The following is a 15,369-nucleotide window of genomic DNA, read 5'->3' as shown; positions in this document are numbered from 1 at the left end:
TTAATGAAAACATGGTAATTTTGAGTTTTACGGACAACTCAGTTTTCCAATGAGCAGCAATACTGTGTGTGCTCATGCAGGAGGTCTGTGCATTTGATAACGACAATCTGGAGACGGCGCTTTTGTCTTCAGCAACAGATTGTATAAGGTTGACAAGAGGTTGCGATATGGTTAAGGACAGGTCGTGTTGCGCTATGAAAGAACATGCGTAGCCTACTTTCTAAACGTAAAAACGGTCAGCCATAGATAAACGTAGCCTACCTCTGTCGTGGTGGCTAGTTGCACCAGGTAGGGAAGATGTCCTGAAGTGCACGAACGTTAACCTTATGGCGGTCTTCTGATTGGTGGCGTGCTAAAACGTTTTCCTATTGCATCCATAAACAATTTTCTTGCAGCGAACCGCGCAAAAGCAAACCCCTGGCACTTTAATTTATTTACACCATGGCTTGTTAGTTCTCCCCCGTTTCCAACAGCTGCCCATCTGCATTTATTTTTTAACTTTTGACACCTGCCTTCCTTTAGCAACGCATCCATGACAGCTAGTGGCCTTGCCAAATAGACGCACACAAATCATGACGCTAATATGAGAGGTTCTGGTAGGCCTACTGGTTATGGTTTTGTGCTATAAATTAATAATATTTTATAGCAAAGTTTTAAGTTGACTATTTTAATTGTATGGTTATTTTTTTGTCAACATAAACTCACAACCTACTGTCGTTAAAAGTGAGGCCTAAGCAAAATAGGCTACAAGGCTGTCTGTGCGTCACAAACACGACTGACCCCCTTACTCGACACGCTCAGTCAAAACCTTCCGTCGCAAATTGTGAAAAACATTGTTGTACATGTCATAACAGACGGGATAATAAATTGCATAGGCTACGGTATATTTTGCATCGCTTTACACATGTTAGTTGCATTGATTAAAAACTGTAACAATAATAGTAGCCTACATCGGGTGGCATAGCAGGCTATCTGTTCAAGTCATAGGTGAAACCCAAAATGAATGACCTCCCCTGACAACAGTTCGCGATAGTAAGTGTCTACATTGATGCACGGAAAGAACACAGCCTACGCTTCTTCTCCGAATTCGCACATAGAGCTCACAATATCATATCCAAAAAAGTTAAACGGATTGGCCAACCTCATCAGCTGTCTCGATTGTGTCACTATAATCCAACTTCCAACTTTTAGACCGTTATAGTCCTCCATACGTGTTCTTTTTTTTAAGCAAACGCCCGAGACAAGTGTGTACAACATAGCCTACAAAGCGAAACTCATGGCTGACGTAGGCTATCTTCTTGAGCGGTCACTGATTGAGACACAGAAAGTTCTCAAGAACACTATTAGGTCTTTAAACATTTACCTAATATCTGTAGTATTTGAAGGAAAAGCAAAGGTGACAGCCCCCCCCCCCCTCCTATTTTTTTTCTCATCGGATCTGCATCGATCTCAAATATGACATTTCTAAAATCAAATTGACGGAAATCCGTCCTATGACGGAGAACTTTAATCCTTGAATTCAATTCTCAATTCAATTCAAATGAGCTATTAGCATGACATTTTTGCATAGCAAAATATTTTTGCACTCTCTCTCTCTCTCTCTCTCTCTCTTCCCTCTACCTTCTCACCACACTACTATCTCAGATCTTTCTAAAAATGCGCCCTTCTTTCTTCCATGTCACGTTCCTTTCATTCTCTCCTGTTTTCACGTCCTTCCTCCATTCTTTTGAAGAGACTGACAAACACAGAGGGATTACGTGAAAGGTCATCTCAAAGGACGGCCGTCAACATGTCCTTCCGTTATCTGACGTTTGTCTCTCCATCTTAAGACTCTTCCTCAGAGGAGGGCGCGCACGCGGCCCCCAAAGGCCATCAGATGTCCATCCATCACACAGCACCACGTTAGCGCAGCGCTAGTGGCTAGTAGTGAGCTGTATGGTGTATGCTCCTGCACACGCGCGGGCAGTGGCCTTACCGCTGGACAGACGGTGGAGGCATGTCCCATCATGGCTCTCTGTTTGAACTCTGTTTATGGACATACTAGGTCATGACATTCATCCTGATCTCCTCTCTGTGGATGATTGGCAATATGTAGACAAACACCATCCCCCCACCCCCCACACACACACACACACACGCGCAGACACCTTTTACAAGCACCCAATTTATATGAACTATCTCTGGACAGCCAGCTCTCCACACTGGCACTGGTTTCATGGTCAGTATGGTGTATGACCTCACTGCCTCCAAGAGCCAAGAGTAAAAATAATGACTAAGGCACGCTTGATAAACTAAACAGAGAACAAAACAACTGAACAGCCATGATAGATGCCCTCCCTTCTTGTATTACATATTAAAATGGTCTGTCACAGATAATAGCCCATTACACAGACAGTGGTGCTGTGCCTGTACTTGCAGGTTAGGGAAATGCAAGTATGCACAAACACACACACACACACAAACACACACGGCAGACTCTGTAGACAGATTAGCGTCTTGGCAAGGCTAGGAGCCTAATAATATTCTTGGAGCTTTTTGCGGAGGTCCGCGGCTGATTCCTCTTGAGCACAGAGCTCCCTCTATGCCTGACCCCGAGCCCCTGGCATGGGATGAGAGGGGAGAGATCTGAGGCTGATTTACAGAGACAGGCAGAGGCAGAGGTTCAAGGCTCGCAGGCCAATGAACCCATCTGACAGATGCACAGCTATCAGACGCAGTTGGAAAAGGTGTCTGTCTGTCTCTGCTTATGGTTATGGTTATGGATTTGGCAGACGCCTTTGTCCAAAGCGACATAATATTTAAAATTGAACAGGGAACAGATTAGAATGTTGGTCAAATATAATAAGGAGAATAGTAATAATAAACAATATCAATTCAATCAATAGCCTAATAAAATAATCAATGAAAATGAGGGGAAAAGCAATAATAAAACAATAATGTCCATTCAATCAATAATATAAAAACAATGACATGGAAAAACTACTAATGCTTGTGTGTGTGGTATAAGTATGTGTGCATGTGCGTGTGTGTGTGTGTTTGGTTGCATACGTGTGCATCTGCATTTGTGCGTATGTAGGTGTACACAAGAGAGAATATGCCTGCAAACTGGCCTCACTTCAAAGCCATTTCATTAATAAAGGATGTCTGACTAGGCTGTGAAGTGACACATTCGGGCATGTTTGCATGTACACACAGCTGATCGACGCTCCAGCCTCACCTTGTGCAGGTTGCCCTTGGAGTCTCCCAGGAAGGCGATGGTGTGTCTCGCCCTCACGCTGACTGCCACGGCAGTGAGACGGGCGGACGGACTGTCCAATATGGGCTCAGCTTCCACCGGCACCCGGCTCGCCATTGGACTAGGGGTGTGGTCTGATCCGCAAGGGTAAGCATCAAGGGTATTCTAAACCAGACAGACAGCAAGTCGTGAAGTCAGTAAACATAAAATCACTCATTAATAAACCTTCAAATGCAGCTTAAACTCTAATAGTACAAAGAGATGAAGACAATTCAAGAAAACTGAAATACATTTTCCAAGTAGACACTTGTGTTTTCAACTTCAAAAAGCCGAGATGGTTCTTTCTAACAAAGACTCTTCATTGTTTTCCTTTTACCCTTTTTTCACATTTGAAAGATTTATAACTGGGTGAGTTGGAGATGGAGTTAGAGAGGAGGTATTGCAGGCATTTGGCAGCCCCTTTCAAAGGCTTTGGAAGCTTTCAGGAGATTTGACATAGCTTCTATTTTTTTGGCTGTTAAAGTGCTCCACTCCAGCAAACACACAGCACTCACACAAGTGCCCAGACACACAGTCACTCGTCAACGACTCTGTTCCCTTCATGATGAACATCAACAATCTTATTACAAACACGGCCATAATGAAAGTTAGCACATTGAATATTTTTGGGTTCTGTCCATTCCGCCTGATTGTTCTCCAAACACTCATCTTGGTTATTCCACAGCTCCAAACCTCTGGGAACATCTATGAAGGACCATCATCATTTATATCACCCAGAGTGATCTGGGAACTTAGAAGTGAGGTTTGTTTTAGTCTGGTCATCATAAATCTCTTGTCTATTGTCTTGGGATTTTTATGGATCCACAAGCAGGCTTTTTGGTTGAGAATGAAACGGAACACCATGAGCTATGATTTGTCTGTGTGAGTGCCCATAGTGTAAACATAGCTCATCAAGAGTCTAGTCTGGACATGTCAGCATCAGCACGGAGCATGCTTAGCTATACAAAGGCGTGCTATGTTCACTCCCGGGGGTTGACGTCAACAAACACAGCCTCACCTCTTTCTCCTAATTTATACATCAAGTCCTCTTCCTACCTTCTCCACATCTCCCTCTCTCTCTCTCTCTCTCCCTCTGTGACCACCTTCCCACAACCCCCCACCCCCCGCCCCACCCTGTTACTGTCCTGACTATCCGTCCTTGTCGACCCTTGTTAAAAGTGTCCTGTCCTGGTAAATGGGGGAGGGGGTAATCTGAGATATTGATTGTGTTCTGGTAAATCCCATTAACCATCCCACTGCCAGCGTGTCGCGCCGTCTTGTCCCAATCTGCGAAAGGTGGGCTGCGGGCGAGGAGCCAACCACCAGCTGGGAGTGCTGTGGCGTCTCCGGGGGAAATTATTAAATGTGTGGCAAATCAATGTCACCACACACACACACACACACACACACACACACACACACAGGTCGTCAGCCTTGGTCCCATCTGTGCCCGTTGCATGCTCACAATGACAAATTCCCAAAGCGACTGTGACATCACAGAAACAAGGTCCGACCAACAAACGGGAGATCTAATTGATTACTCTCTAACGTGATTACATTGCTGCACGCTAAAAGATTAGAGGCGCGTTGATGCCGTTAGCCTAATGGAAGCCGCCAGCGTTATCACGGCACAAGCAGACCTGCTGGTGCACTCTCATAGAAAACAGTATGAAAATGGCTTTTATTGCCGTTAATGACGATTACACCATCAGTCATGCAAAAATATGTCGCTGTGCTGCAAAAATGGTTGGGAGAAGCTGACGGGCAACACGGGGGTCAATAAGTAGTGCCAACAGATTTCATCCAAAAGCAATTTCCTTATTCAGGCTTGGCATTTCATAACTTAATTAGAAACTATGGTTTTGGGAAACCTGTCCCCGGCTAGTAGTGGAGAGGAGGAGGGCAGTTGAACTCACCGAGGGCAGGTTGGCGCAGTTGGACTTGACGTCGTACTCGATGTAGGCGGCCTCGGCGCCGTTCTCGGCACGCCCGTGCTGCGTGTAGCAGAGGTCCCGTGTGGCGTTGATCCGTCGGTCCAGCTCGTCCAGCGAGAACACACACAGCGCCGAGTCCTCGCTGGGTCGGCTGGACGAGGTGGAGCGCGTGGAGAAGACCCCCAGCAGGATCTCCGATCCCAGGTGCGAGTCCGTGGCACCGCCGGCCTCCCCCGAGGCCCTGGGCAGGCCTACGCGCATGGCCTGGAGGAGGTTGTAGTTCTTGCCAGCGGCCGAGCGGCAGCTCAGCGGCACCTCCACGTACGAGTAGTAGGCCGAGTCGTCCAGGCAGATGCGCGAGGCGTACGTGCGGTACTCGCGCGACTGCGACTTGAGGTCGCGGCGGTAGAAGAGGAAGTAGACGTGCGCGCGGTGCGCGAACGACGCCACGAAGTGGTGGTCGTACTCGGACAGGCGTCCGGCCACCGCCAGCTTGGCCGTGTCGTCGTACGAGAAGACGGGCTCGGAGGCCAGGTTGCGCGTGGAGATGGGCGGGTGGCTGCTGGTGAAGCCGCGGCCCACGAAGAGCACGGGCTGCCGCCCGGGACGCGACGGACCCCCGGCCACCACCAGGCCCACCGTGGTCACGTTGGGGTCATTGGCGGCCACGTACTGCGTGTCGACGGGCCGCTCGGCGGTGAAGAGCAGCTTCCGCACCGAGTCCAGACTGCGCTTCTCACAGATGCCCTGGTTGACGCTGCCGCACGTGATCAGCTGCTCGCTGAAGGGGTCGACCAGCAGCAGCTTGTTGTGGTTGCTGGTGGGCCGCGCCTGCGGGCAGTTCTGCTCGGTGATGGGCGGCAGGCAGTCGCGGCTGTCCCGCACGGGCCCCGTGGTCTCCTCCTCCTCCAGGAAGAGGCCGGCGGACAGCTGGAAGAGCCGGTCGCGGGCGCCCAGGTAGACGCGGCCCAGCGCGGCGTTGGGGTGCAGCGCCAGGTGCTCGAAGAGGGTGTCGTTGCGGCGGAAGGTGGGGTAGGGCTCAGAGGCCTGCGCCAGACTGGACCATAGGGTGGCTAGCAGCGAGGATACCAGCACACAGGAAAGAACCCCCATCCCACCAGGCATGGCAATGAGTCTACACACACACATACAGAGAGACAGTGAGAGAGAGAGAGAGAGAGAGAGAGAGAGAGAGAGAGAGAGAGAGAGAGAGAGAGAGAGAGAGAGAGAGAGAGAGAGAGAGAGAGAGAGAGAGAGAGAGATAAGGGCAGTCCTCATTATTAAACATGGCATATTTTTTAGATCATCCCAAGATGCCAACCAGTTATTACTCTTTGCACACGCATGCACGCACACACACACACACACACACACACACACACACACACACACAGACAGAGATTGTAAGTGTCCAAAAACACAGGCGCACATTTGGTAACCTTCAGTTTCCCAACTGAGGCAATACAGCTGTCAGATCTTGCTATTTACTACTCCCTCAGGACTACTCTTTTGGCAGCCAGCCAGTTCAACAGACGGAATCAAACTTTCTGACTCAAGGTGCATACATTTAAAAGGAGGTAACATTGTGCATATTTCAATCATAAATTGATTGGGCGAGACCAGACATTAGAAGTTTAATTAATTGCATCATTGGACATATGTAATAGGAAATAGATGACTGTGATTTAAACTGGATTGACCTTCATGCCCACATGCAGCTGTACATATCCAAATCATTATGCACACAGGTGCTGCACACACAAAAGCTATTCACAGTGAACAACAGAGATTGAATTTATTTTCTACCGTGGGGCCACACACACACACACATTAAAAACTGCAGTTATAAAGCTATACCTAACTCAATGTGTGAACATGTTCCACTTTCCCCCAACTAAAGCCTGCTCAATATTCCATCAACCCTGAGAATGCAGTGTTGGTGCGTGCGTGCGTGCGTGCGTGCCTGCGAGACTGCGAGTGAGGTGGACAACTACTAATGGGTGAAGAACTAAAGTAATCCCTTGGTGAGAGCTCTAAAGTGTTGCCTGCAGCAGCCCCCCCCCCCCCCCCAGCCCCCCACACCACACTCCACACCAGATCACACCACATCACACACTACGCCACGCCACACCACATCACACAACATCACATCACACCACATCACATCACACACCACATCACACACCACATCACACACCACACCTTACCATTTGTTTCCAACTTGCCGTCAAAGAGGCATGTCACCTCTGCTCCCTTCTGTGTGCCGGACGACTGGACTGGGTGAGGAGTCACTCTCTCATTCCTATGAACTCCACCTACAGGGCAAACAGAGCAGGCCACAGACCTCAGTACAAATTACAGCAGGATCCTCAGTGTGTTATGATCACTCATCATTCATCAAAAAACAAACAAACAAACACTTCTCACACACACACTCACACACACACACACCCAATGAAACATGACTAACCTCAGTATGATAAATCATCAACACACACACACACACACACACGCACACACACAGAGAAAGATTGAAAGAGGAAAATAGAGAGATATGTACATTCATTATAACTGCCTGTGGTTGTGGCACTACAGCAGGCCATGTGTGTGTGTGTAGGTGGGCGGCGAGTAAGTCTGTGTGTGTCTGTGTGTGTGTCATTTATAATCATGTTAGGTGGGCCCATTCACACATTCAGTGGCAGCGAAGAGAATTCCATTCACACCACACCACAGCTCTGTTCAGACTGGCTCAAAGGAGAGAGCTGGGAAGCCGCTATTCATGGGCCGGGTCGAGTGGCGGTTCAGTTTCTCACTCAAACACACACACAGTTGTGAACACACTTGTGCATATAGAACACACAGAAGGACAGCAGTGCCAATGCCATGAAACAAAATTCTCTCTCTCTCTCTCTCTCTCTCTCTCTCTCTCCCCCCATCTCTCCCCCTCCCTCCCTCCCTCCCTCCCCCCAGTCCAATGACTCACAGGAACGGAAGTGGGATTAATTCTGAAATGTTCTGACAAACCACACAGGGCTAAATGCTGCTGCTCTGTAAAGGGGTATGGGTGTGTGAGTGTGTGTGTGTGTGTGTGTGTAAAATTGGGTGCACACACAAACTTCTGCCCACTCACCACATCAAGGAACTAAGAACATCTCTTTTGCTCGCCCGCTCGCTCGCTCTGTGTATATAAATGTGTGTGTGTGTGTGTGTGTGTGTGTGTGTGTGTGTGTGTGTGTGTGTGTGTGTGTGTGACTTAGACAAACTTCTGCCCTCTCTCACCACATAAAGGAACGGAGGCCATTTCTCTCTCTGTATGTGTGTGCCTGTGCCTGTGTGTGTGTGTGTGTGTGTGTGTGTGTGTCTCTGAGTGTGTGCAAAGCGGGCACTGTGAGTCCTCCTTTTGTATGCGAGGCAGTGTTTATCTGGATCTAGCAGAATGGGGGCAGGGGATGGCATGACGCCAAACATTCTCACACAGCCAAGGCAAGGAAACTCTTGAGCGCACACACACACACACACACACACACACACACACACACACAGAGTACGCAGACAGTCTAAACTGATTACTGATTAACTGATTACTAGCCGCTGCCGTTATCATAACGACCTTATCAAAAATCTCACCCTTAACCTATTGCTTCCTGAGACATGTTTTTGTTGGTCTTCTGACAGGGCCTGAGTGGCGTATTCTTAGCGCGTAATGGCCCTGTTGGGCTCCACTGATTGTCAGGGACTGTGATTAATGGCCGTTTCAGGGGAAGTGAAGCCTGCCTCCACAGAGATTCTCCTCACTTGGGAGAGAAAAGGAGGAGAAAAGGAGGCTCAGGAGTCACTAGTTACCATCTTTTAAAACTCACATAGCTTGAGAGAGAAAGAAAAGTTGTTCATCACACAATCACCATCAAGTTCATTTCAAATGAAACTTTTTTTTTGTATCGTTTTGAGAACACATGTCATGGTTTTCACCATGAGAGCTTGCTGAGTAGAAACATAGATTTCGGGGACTTTGTGTACTACAAAGAGCAAAAGAATGTGCGGATTTAGAGGCTGATAAAGCAGTAGCAGTACAACAGACGAGGAGATAAGCGGCAGGAACATTGAGATAAAGATAGACGCAGGGAGATGGAGCCTTGCACCTGATGGAATTGCAGGCTCGTCACTCCAAAGAATGTTCTGGAAAACAGAACCCACATGCAGGCCCCTTCAGTGTTCTTAGAGGCCTCCCTGAGGCTACGGGCAACCTTTTCTGCGGGTCATGCACAATTCCGACAACGGTCGCACAGAGATTTGGCAGCCGGTCCATGTGGCTGTCACTTTGGATGTCTGAGAGAGGAAAAACAGAGTTGAACTGAAGGCTCACAAACCACAACCTCCCCCCCTCCTCTCCCACCCACACACCCAGCGACAGACATGCCAACAAACAATATCACGTTCAAAGGCTCCCAGCCTCTCTGGTCAATAGCTAAATATATTCTTAAATGTGAAACATAGCACTGTGTGTTTACACAAAAACACTGCGTGTATCCCCACTCTCATCACCGGGTTTGATTTGAGAACAATTTCCGATCCCTGCCGCCATAATCCAATCATCCTTCTCACTCAGACAGGACGCCAGGCTTGGCGCACGACTGATGGAGAGAGCCGCGGAGAGAAAATGGGATTGTTATTTAATTCCGACGTTTCTTTTCTTCCTCCAATCTCCGTTTTCAAGGGGAAGCTCATCGGAGTAGGTTACACGTTATCAAGCAGAGATACTGGGATGAGGTTGGGTGGAGTGGGGTGGCATTGCGCAGCTCTAATTGCTTAATGTGTTTTTAATGTTTTTGTTTTTTTTTCACCAGCGAGTGCAAGTAAAGTGGAGTGAGTTAGAAAGTTTCTCCTTGACCAGACACAATAGGCTCAGAGGAAGGCAAATCCCCAGTCGAACCAACGGTCCACCAGTGCTGCAGACAAAGGTAAGTTCATCAGGTCGGTCTGTATAAACGCGTCTGAAGAGACGTCTCTACCAAACAAGAGCGATGCGCGCACCCACGGGATCCGTGGGAGGCTTCACTGCCATCCGAACTTTAATTAGGAGAGGACAGTGGAGACACCAGGGAGGGGATGTCTGATCTGGGATTTGTCCTCAACGCCTGGCCAAGACCACAGACTCCTCCGTATAACTCAGCAGAAATATCTCATTCCTCACTAGCACAGTACTATCATGTTCTGGGGCTGAAAACACAGAATGGGATTTTAGGCTATATACCGTATTTTCCGGACTATAAGTCGCATCAGTCAAAAAATGCGTCATGAACAGGAAAAAACCATATATAAAGTCGCACTGGACTATAAGTCGCATTTATTTAGAAATGTATTTCACAAAATCCAAAACCAAAAACAGACTATGTAACTGGACTATTTAGGCCAAAAATAATAATGTTAATGAAAACGAATGAGTGAAGGCAGCCAGGAGGAGGGCTATATACAGACTTTTACAAACTTGTGAAGGCAGTGTGTTTTTTATTTTTTAAAGTCCACTTGGTTAATGAGTGATTTCACCATCACTGGCAAGGTCAAGGTGACTGGTAAATAGTTTTCAGTGGTAATTTGAGCAGACAATGGAGGGGGCCTTAATTCCAGCCTGCCCTTGTCTAGACCAGAGGATGACCTCTCTACTGAAACACACGACGACCGCACGAAACCTTGGGCCTGCTCATTACTGCTCTCATGACGTGTGTCCAAACATGCGCTGACAACAGGAAGTGTTGACAGACAGACAGATTTAAAGAGAGAGAGTGTGTAAGAGAGAGAGAAAGAAAGACAGACAGACAGAAAGAAACAAAGAAAGAGAGAGAGAGAGAGAGAGAGAGAGAGAGAGAGAGAGAGAGAGAGAGAGAGAGAGAGAGAGAGAAAGAAACAGACAGACAGTGCAACTAGTGATTGTAAGCCTCAGTGCACCTAAGCACGGATGGAATGTGACCAGTGATAATAAGCCAAAACCGCAGGGTGAGGGGAGGTCACTAATTACAGAAAGTACCCATAATGCTTTGCTCCTGGCCCATTGTACGCCCCCATCCATTCAGCACAGGGGAAGGGAAATAATGACAAAGGGGCGGTTTGCCATTAGCAATGCATTTAGGACACACGCACACAAGCACCCAACCCAAAGAGGTGCACACTACCACTTATGCGCGCACACACACACACACACAAGCACCCAGCCCAAACAGGTGCACACTACCACTTATGCACACGCACACACACAAACACACAGAGCCCAAACACTACCACCGTACCACTACCGCTCATGCACACACATAGGCACACGAGTGTACCTGGATTAGAATAAGGCTTTTTACACTCAATTCCTAAATCATGCTTTCTGACTTCTGTGTGACTTTTTTCCACACAAAAAACGTTTCCGCTTCTCTCTCCTCCCCCTCACTTACACAAACACACACACACAGTTTCCATCTCTCTTGCACTCACTCAATCTCTCTCTCACACACACACACAGTCTCCATCTATCTTGTACACACACACACAATCTCTTGTACACACACACACACACACACACACACACACACACGAGTCACAGATTTTCCGTATTAACACTAATCTTGTCCGGTCAGTGATGAAGGCGTCCCGTTAAAGCCCATCAGTGAGTGGCTAAGAGCGTGTCCCTCTGGCAGGCGCCTGCCATGTTCCAAACTCTCTGCTGCGCCGCAGGAAATCAACTGCTACTCATCCGTATTCTCCTCATAACACACCACTCGACACTGCAAAACTGAAACCATTCAAAGTTCACTCAGCAGTCAGTATCAGCACCGCTGGGGCAGGGCCTGTGCAGGGATGGAGGGAGGCGATGCACTCACGTATCAGTGTGTGTGTGTGTGTGGGGGGGGTGGGGGTGGGGGGAGGGGGGTATCGGGGCTTTTAAAAGCTCCAGTGCTAGCTGCTAGTGCTTTAGGGAAAAGTAACTTTCTAGAAGAACCTCCCTTGACCCAGGGGGCTCTCTGGAAGAAGTCCACCCCATGTTTATTATGGCTGCAGTGCAAGCCTACATGTGCTGAGTTTGTGTGTGTGTGTGTGTGTGTGTGTGTGTGTGTGTGTGTGTGTGTGTGTGTGTGTAATGAAAACGTGCAGAGAGGTTTTGACAGCCTAAAGGAAGGGGATGATGCCGGCCTCACTGAAGGTTTTCAACTGCATGAGGGCTGGACTTGTCACACATGATGCATGCCTTCGTCAAACTGGGGCCAGGGAGTCTCTTGTGGTCTCTCTCTGTGTGTGTGTGTGTGTGTGTGTGTGTGTGTGTGTGTGTGTGCTCTGATAAGTGCTACTGCGTGGCTCTCTGGCGCAAGACCTTATCTGTGCCCGTTTGAGTGCCTGCTGCTCTTGAACCATCTTGTAGTCTTCTGGTCTTCCTATCCCAGTCTCCGTCTGTCTGTCCACCCCCCCTTCCCTCCTTTCTGTCCATCCATCTGTCCATCTGTGTCCTTGTCCCTTTCTCAGTGTGGAGGAGAGGCTATTTATAGTCTCTTGTTCCAATGCCCAGGGCTCTGAGGAAAAACCCCAACATTCCTCCATGGCTCATGAACCCGGAGGAGTGAGAAGGAAAACCAAAGATGGGGATTATCGCCGACGCACACTGTTCTAGAAAGTTCTCAGAGCGTAAAAAAGCTTAAGTAAATATGTGGTTGGCAAAAAAAAGAAAAACTTTCTCTTTTCTTTTCTTTCTCTCTCTCTCTCTCTCTCTGTAAGGCCCACAGAACACACACACACACACACACACACACACACACACACACACACACACACACACACACACACCCTCTTTGGGGAAGTTTTCCTCCTTTTTTTCACATTCTCTGTGTCCAGGGCAGCTTCCATCTTCACTGAAGCGGCCCCACACAGGGAGAGGAAGTTCCCAGGACCATTAAACTTTCGAGTTGGATGAGCAGCAGCCGTCTCTGAATACACAGTTCTCTCTCTCTCTCGGCTCCTAGAGACAAGTATCAGCTTTCTACAGAATCCGCATGCAAAAAGGACCCCCCTATTCTAGCCTGCTTAATGGACAGGACAGCACGAGCGACTATAGAGGACGAGTGGTTCAGGAGCCTGGGCAAACACACTCTGCTTCCGCTGGCTGACATGCCAGTTCCCCATAGGGCTTATTTACGGACACCTCCACACTCACACACACCGTCCAGCTAGGCTGGAAAGAGAGGCCCATTCACTGCCCATCTGTCCCCCCCAAAGTCATTCTGCCTGTCAGCTTTTGTTTTCACTAGATACCAATGGGATAACAAACACAACAGACTCTATGGGGTCTTGGATCAGTTTTGAGAGTTCTGAGGATCATTTCATTGGTCTGACAGTAACACAGTGACGTTTGATGTGATGTTGCTGCCCTTGTGTTCTGTAGCTCACCCACAAGTCTGTTCGTGTCTGATGGCCATGCCAGCCGTGGGCAGAGCTTTGGGCTGGCTCCTCTCCCAGCTCAGGCGGTCGACCTCACACACAATGCCGGGTGGATCCCCCAAACACTGGCTGAGTTCAGGCTGACCGACCGGCCGCAAGCAAGTGTCCGCAGCAGTGTAGCAGACTGGAAATCAAACATCCCATAAATAAACCCTGGGAGTGAGGGAGACGGCGATGGTGTGAGGGTGGGGGGTGATGTGGGTTGGCCATCAAAGTCCACCAGCCCTGTCATTAGGAGACTGTGGTCCACCTGTGTATTTGCTGGGTTTGGTCAGATGAAAGAGAACCAGAGCCGTTAAAGGCGCACTGACCTCCCCCACAGCTCCACAACTGGACCACGGCCAGGAGTATGTGAATGTGTGTATGTGTGTGTGTGTGTGTGTGTGGGGGGGGGTGTAGAAACCAAATGTGTAATTACAAGAGGAGCGCAAAGCCTTGTTCAAACACTCAGACGTCTTGGGTGGGCATCGTACACAGTTACTCCTGGGATACTTCAGGTTATGTCTGAGGTAGTGTAGGTTGTGTGTGTGTGTGTGTGTGTGTGTGTGTGTGTGTGTGTGTGTGTGTGTGTGTGTGTGTGTGTGTGTGTGTGTGTGTGTGTGTGTGTGTGTATGAGTAACTAAATCTGAGAAGGTAAAACACAAATAACGGCATACAATAGACAGATTAAGGTGGTATTCATTTCCTACTGCAAGGGGACAGTGAGAGAACAGAGGCTTCCTTCAGACGCTGGGTACGGCAGATCCCAGATAACAGGAGACAGTCACTTCTGTGTAAACCCCACCCACACATATTCATGCTCTCCACATGCTGAGGGGACATTTACCATCAGTTCATCACAATGACCCAGGCAACAGACACAAATTACTGCCTGACCTCTCTGACAGCAACACATCGGGCTTCAACTTGCTCTCTCTTGTTCCTGTTGAGGTATTGCTGAGTTCAGCCCCAGTAGGGGGCAGTGTTTCATGAGATCGAATAGGGCTAACAATGGTCATTGAATGGTATAGGCATTAGGAAATAGAGAAAAAACACATGCTAAGGGACTTCTACTAAAGGTCAATCACAGTAAAGATAGGAAGAACAGTCAAGATTTAAATCCATAAAAGTTAAGTAAACCGTTATGAAGTACATGTGTCCACACGGTGACCACACCGTCTGAAGCGAAACGCTCATGAACTGCTGCTTGACAATCAGACAAAGTTCAACTTTAGCGAAGGGACAAGCGCTTCATCTGTTACACAGTATCAGGTGTCCCGCTCCAGAGCTCCAACACATGCTCTCTTGTAGATGATTAGCTCACACCGCCTCACTTCCTGCCTTCCCTGCGCCAACGGCGCCCATCGCTGTGGAGGTCTTCTTGGCCATGTCAGTAGGGCGTTAAGGCCAAGGAGGGCTCTCACAGACGTTTCAAAAGTAGCCTTCACTTTCCCCTCCTCCACAACACCATCTGTGTTACTGTTGCAACCTGAGGAGACCATGTGGCCGAAAGGAGACATGTTTCTGCCACGGGGACCAGACGTGCGGAACACCTTGATTACATGCCTCGTTGTGACATTCCGGCTCACAGCAGGTATTGTCCAGCAGTAGGTAATGCAGAGTCAACCTGGTGTCCAGGAAAAAACAGGAAGCACAGGCCATTGCAATGGCTAACGTGCCGATAGCTGTATCTGTGTTTATGACTGAAGGGTCGTT

General features: G+C 48.5%; 1 protein-coding gene across 1 annotated transcript in view; it reads right to left on the bottom strand.

The window, feature by feature from the left end:
- The window catches only part of plxnb1b (plexin b1b), an 85,694-nt gene that overhangs the window by 28,508 nt on the left and 41,817 nt on the right, over positions 1-15,369 (bottom strand). The window contains exons 3-5 of the mRNA XM_076268588.1: positions 7,416-7,523; positions 5,191-6,343; positions 3,218-3,400 (exon numbers count right to left, since the gene is read on the bottom strand). Of these exons, the coding sequence (XP_076124703.1) occupies positions 3,218-3,400; positions 5,191-6,333 (1,326 nt within the window). The 5' untranslated portion in view covers positions 6,334-6,343; positions 7,416-7,523. The remainder of the gene's footprint in view (positions 1-3,217; positions 3,401-5,190; positions 6,344-7,415; positions 7,524-15,369) is intronic.

Source organism: Alosa pseudoharengus, unplaced genomic scaffold (assembly GCF_046254945.1).
Source record: "Alosa pseudoharengus isolate Yale_2024_CS ecotype anadromous, Long Island Sound unplaced genomic scaffold, YU_APseudo_1.1 YU_APseudo_1.1_scf_5, whole genome shotgun sequence".
NCBI lineage: Eukaryota > Metazoa > Chordata > Actinopteri > Clupeiformes > Clupeidae > Alosa > Alosa pseudoharengus.
Note: the sequence above shows the minus strand (reverse complement) of the source record. Positions and strands in the feature narration are given on the sequence as shown.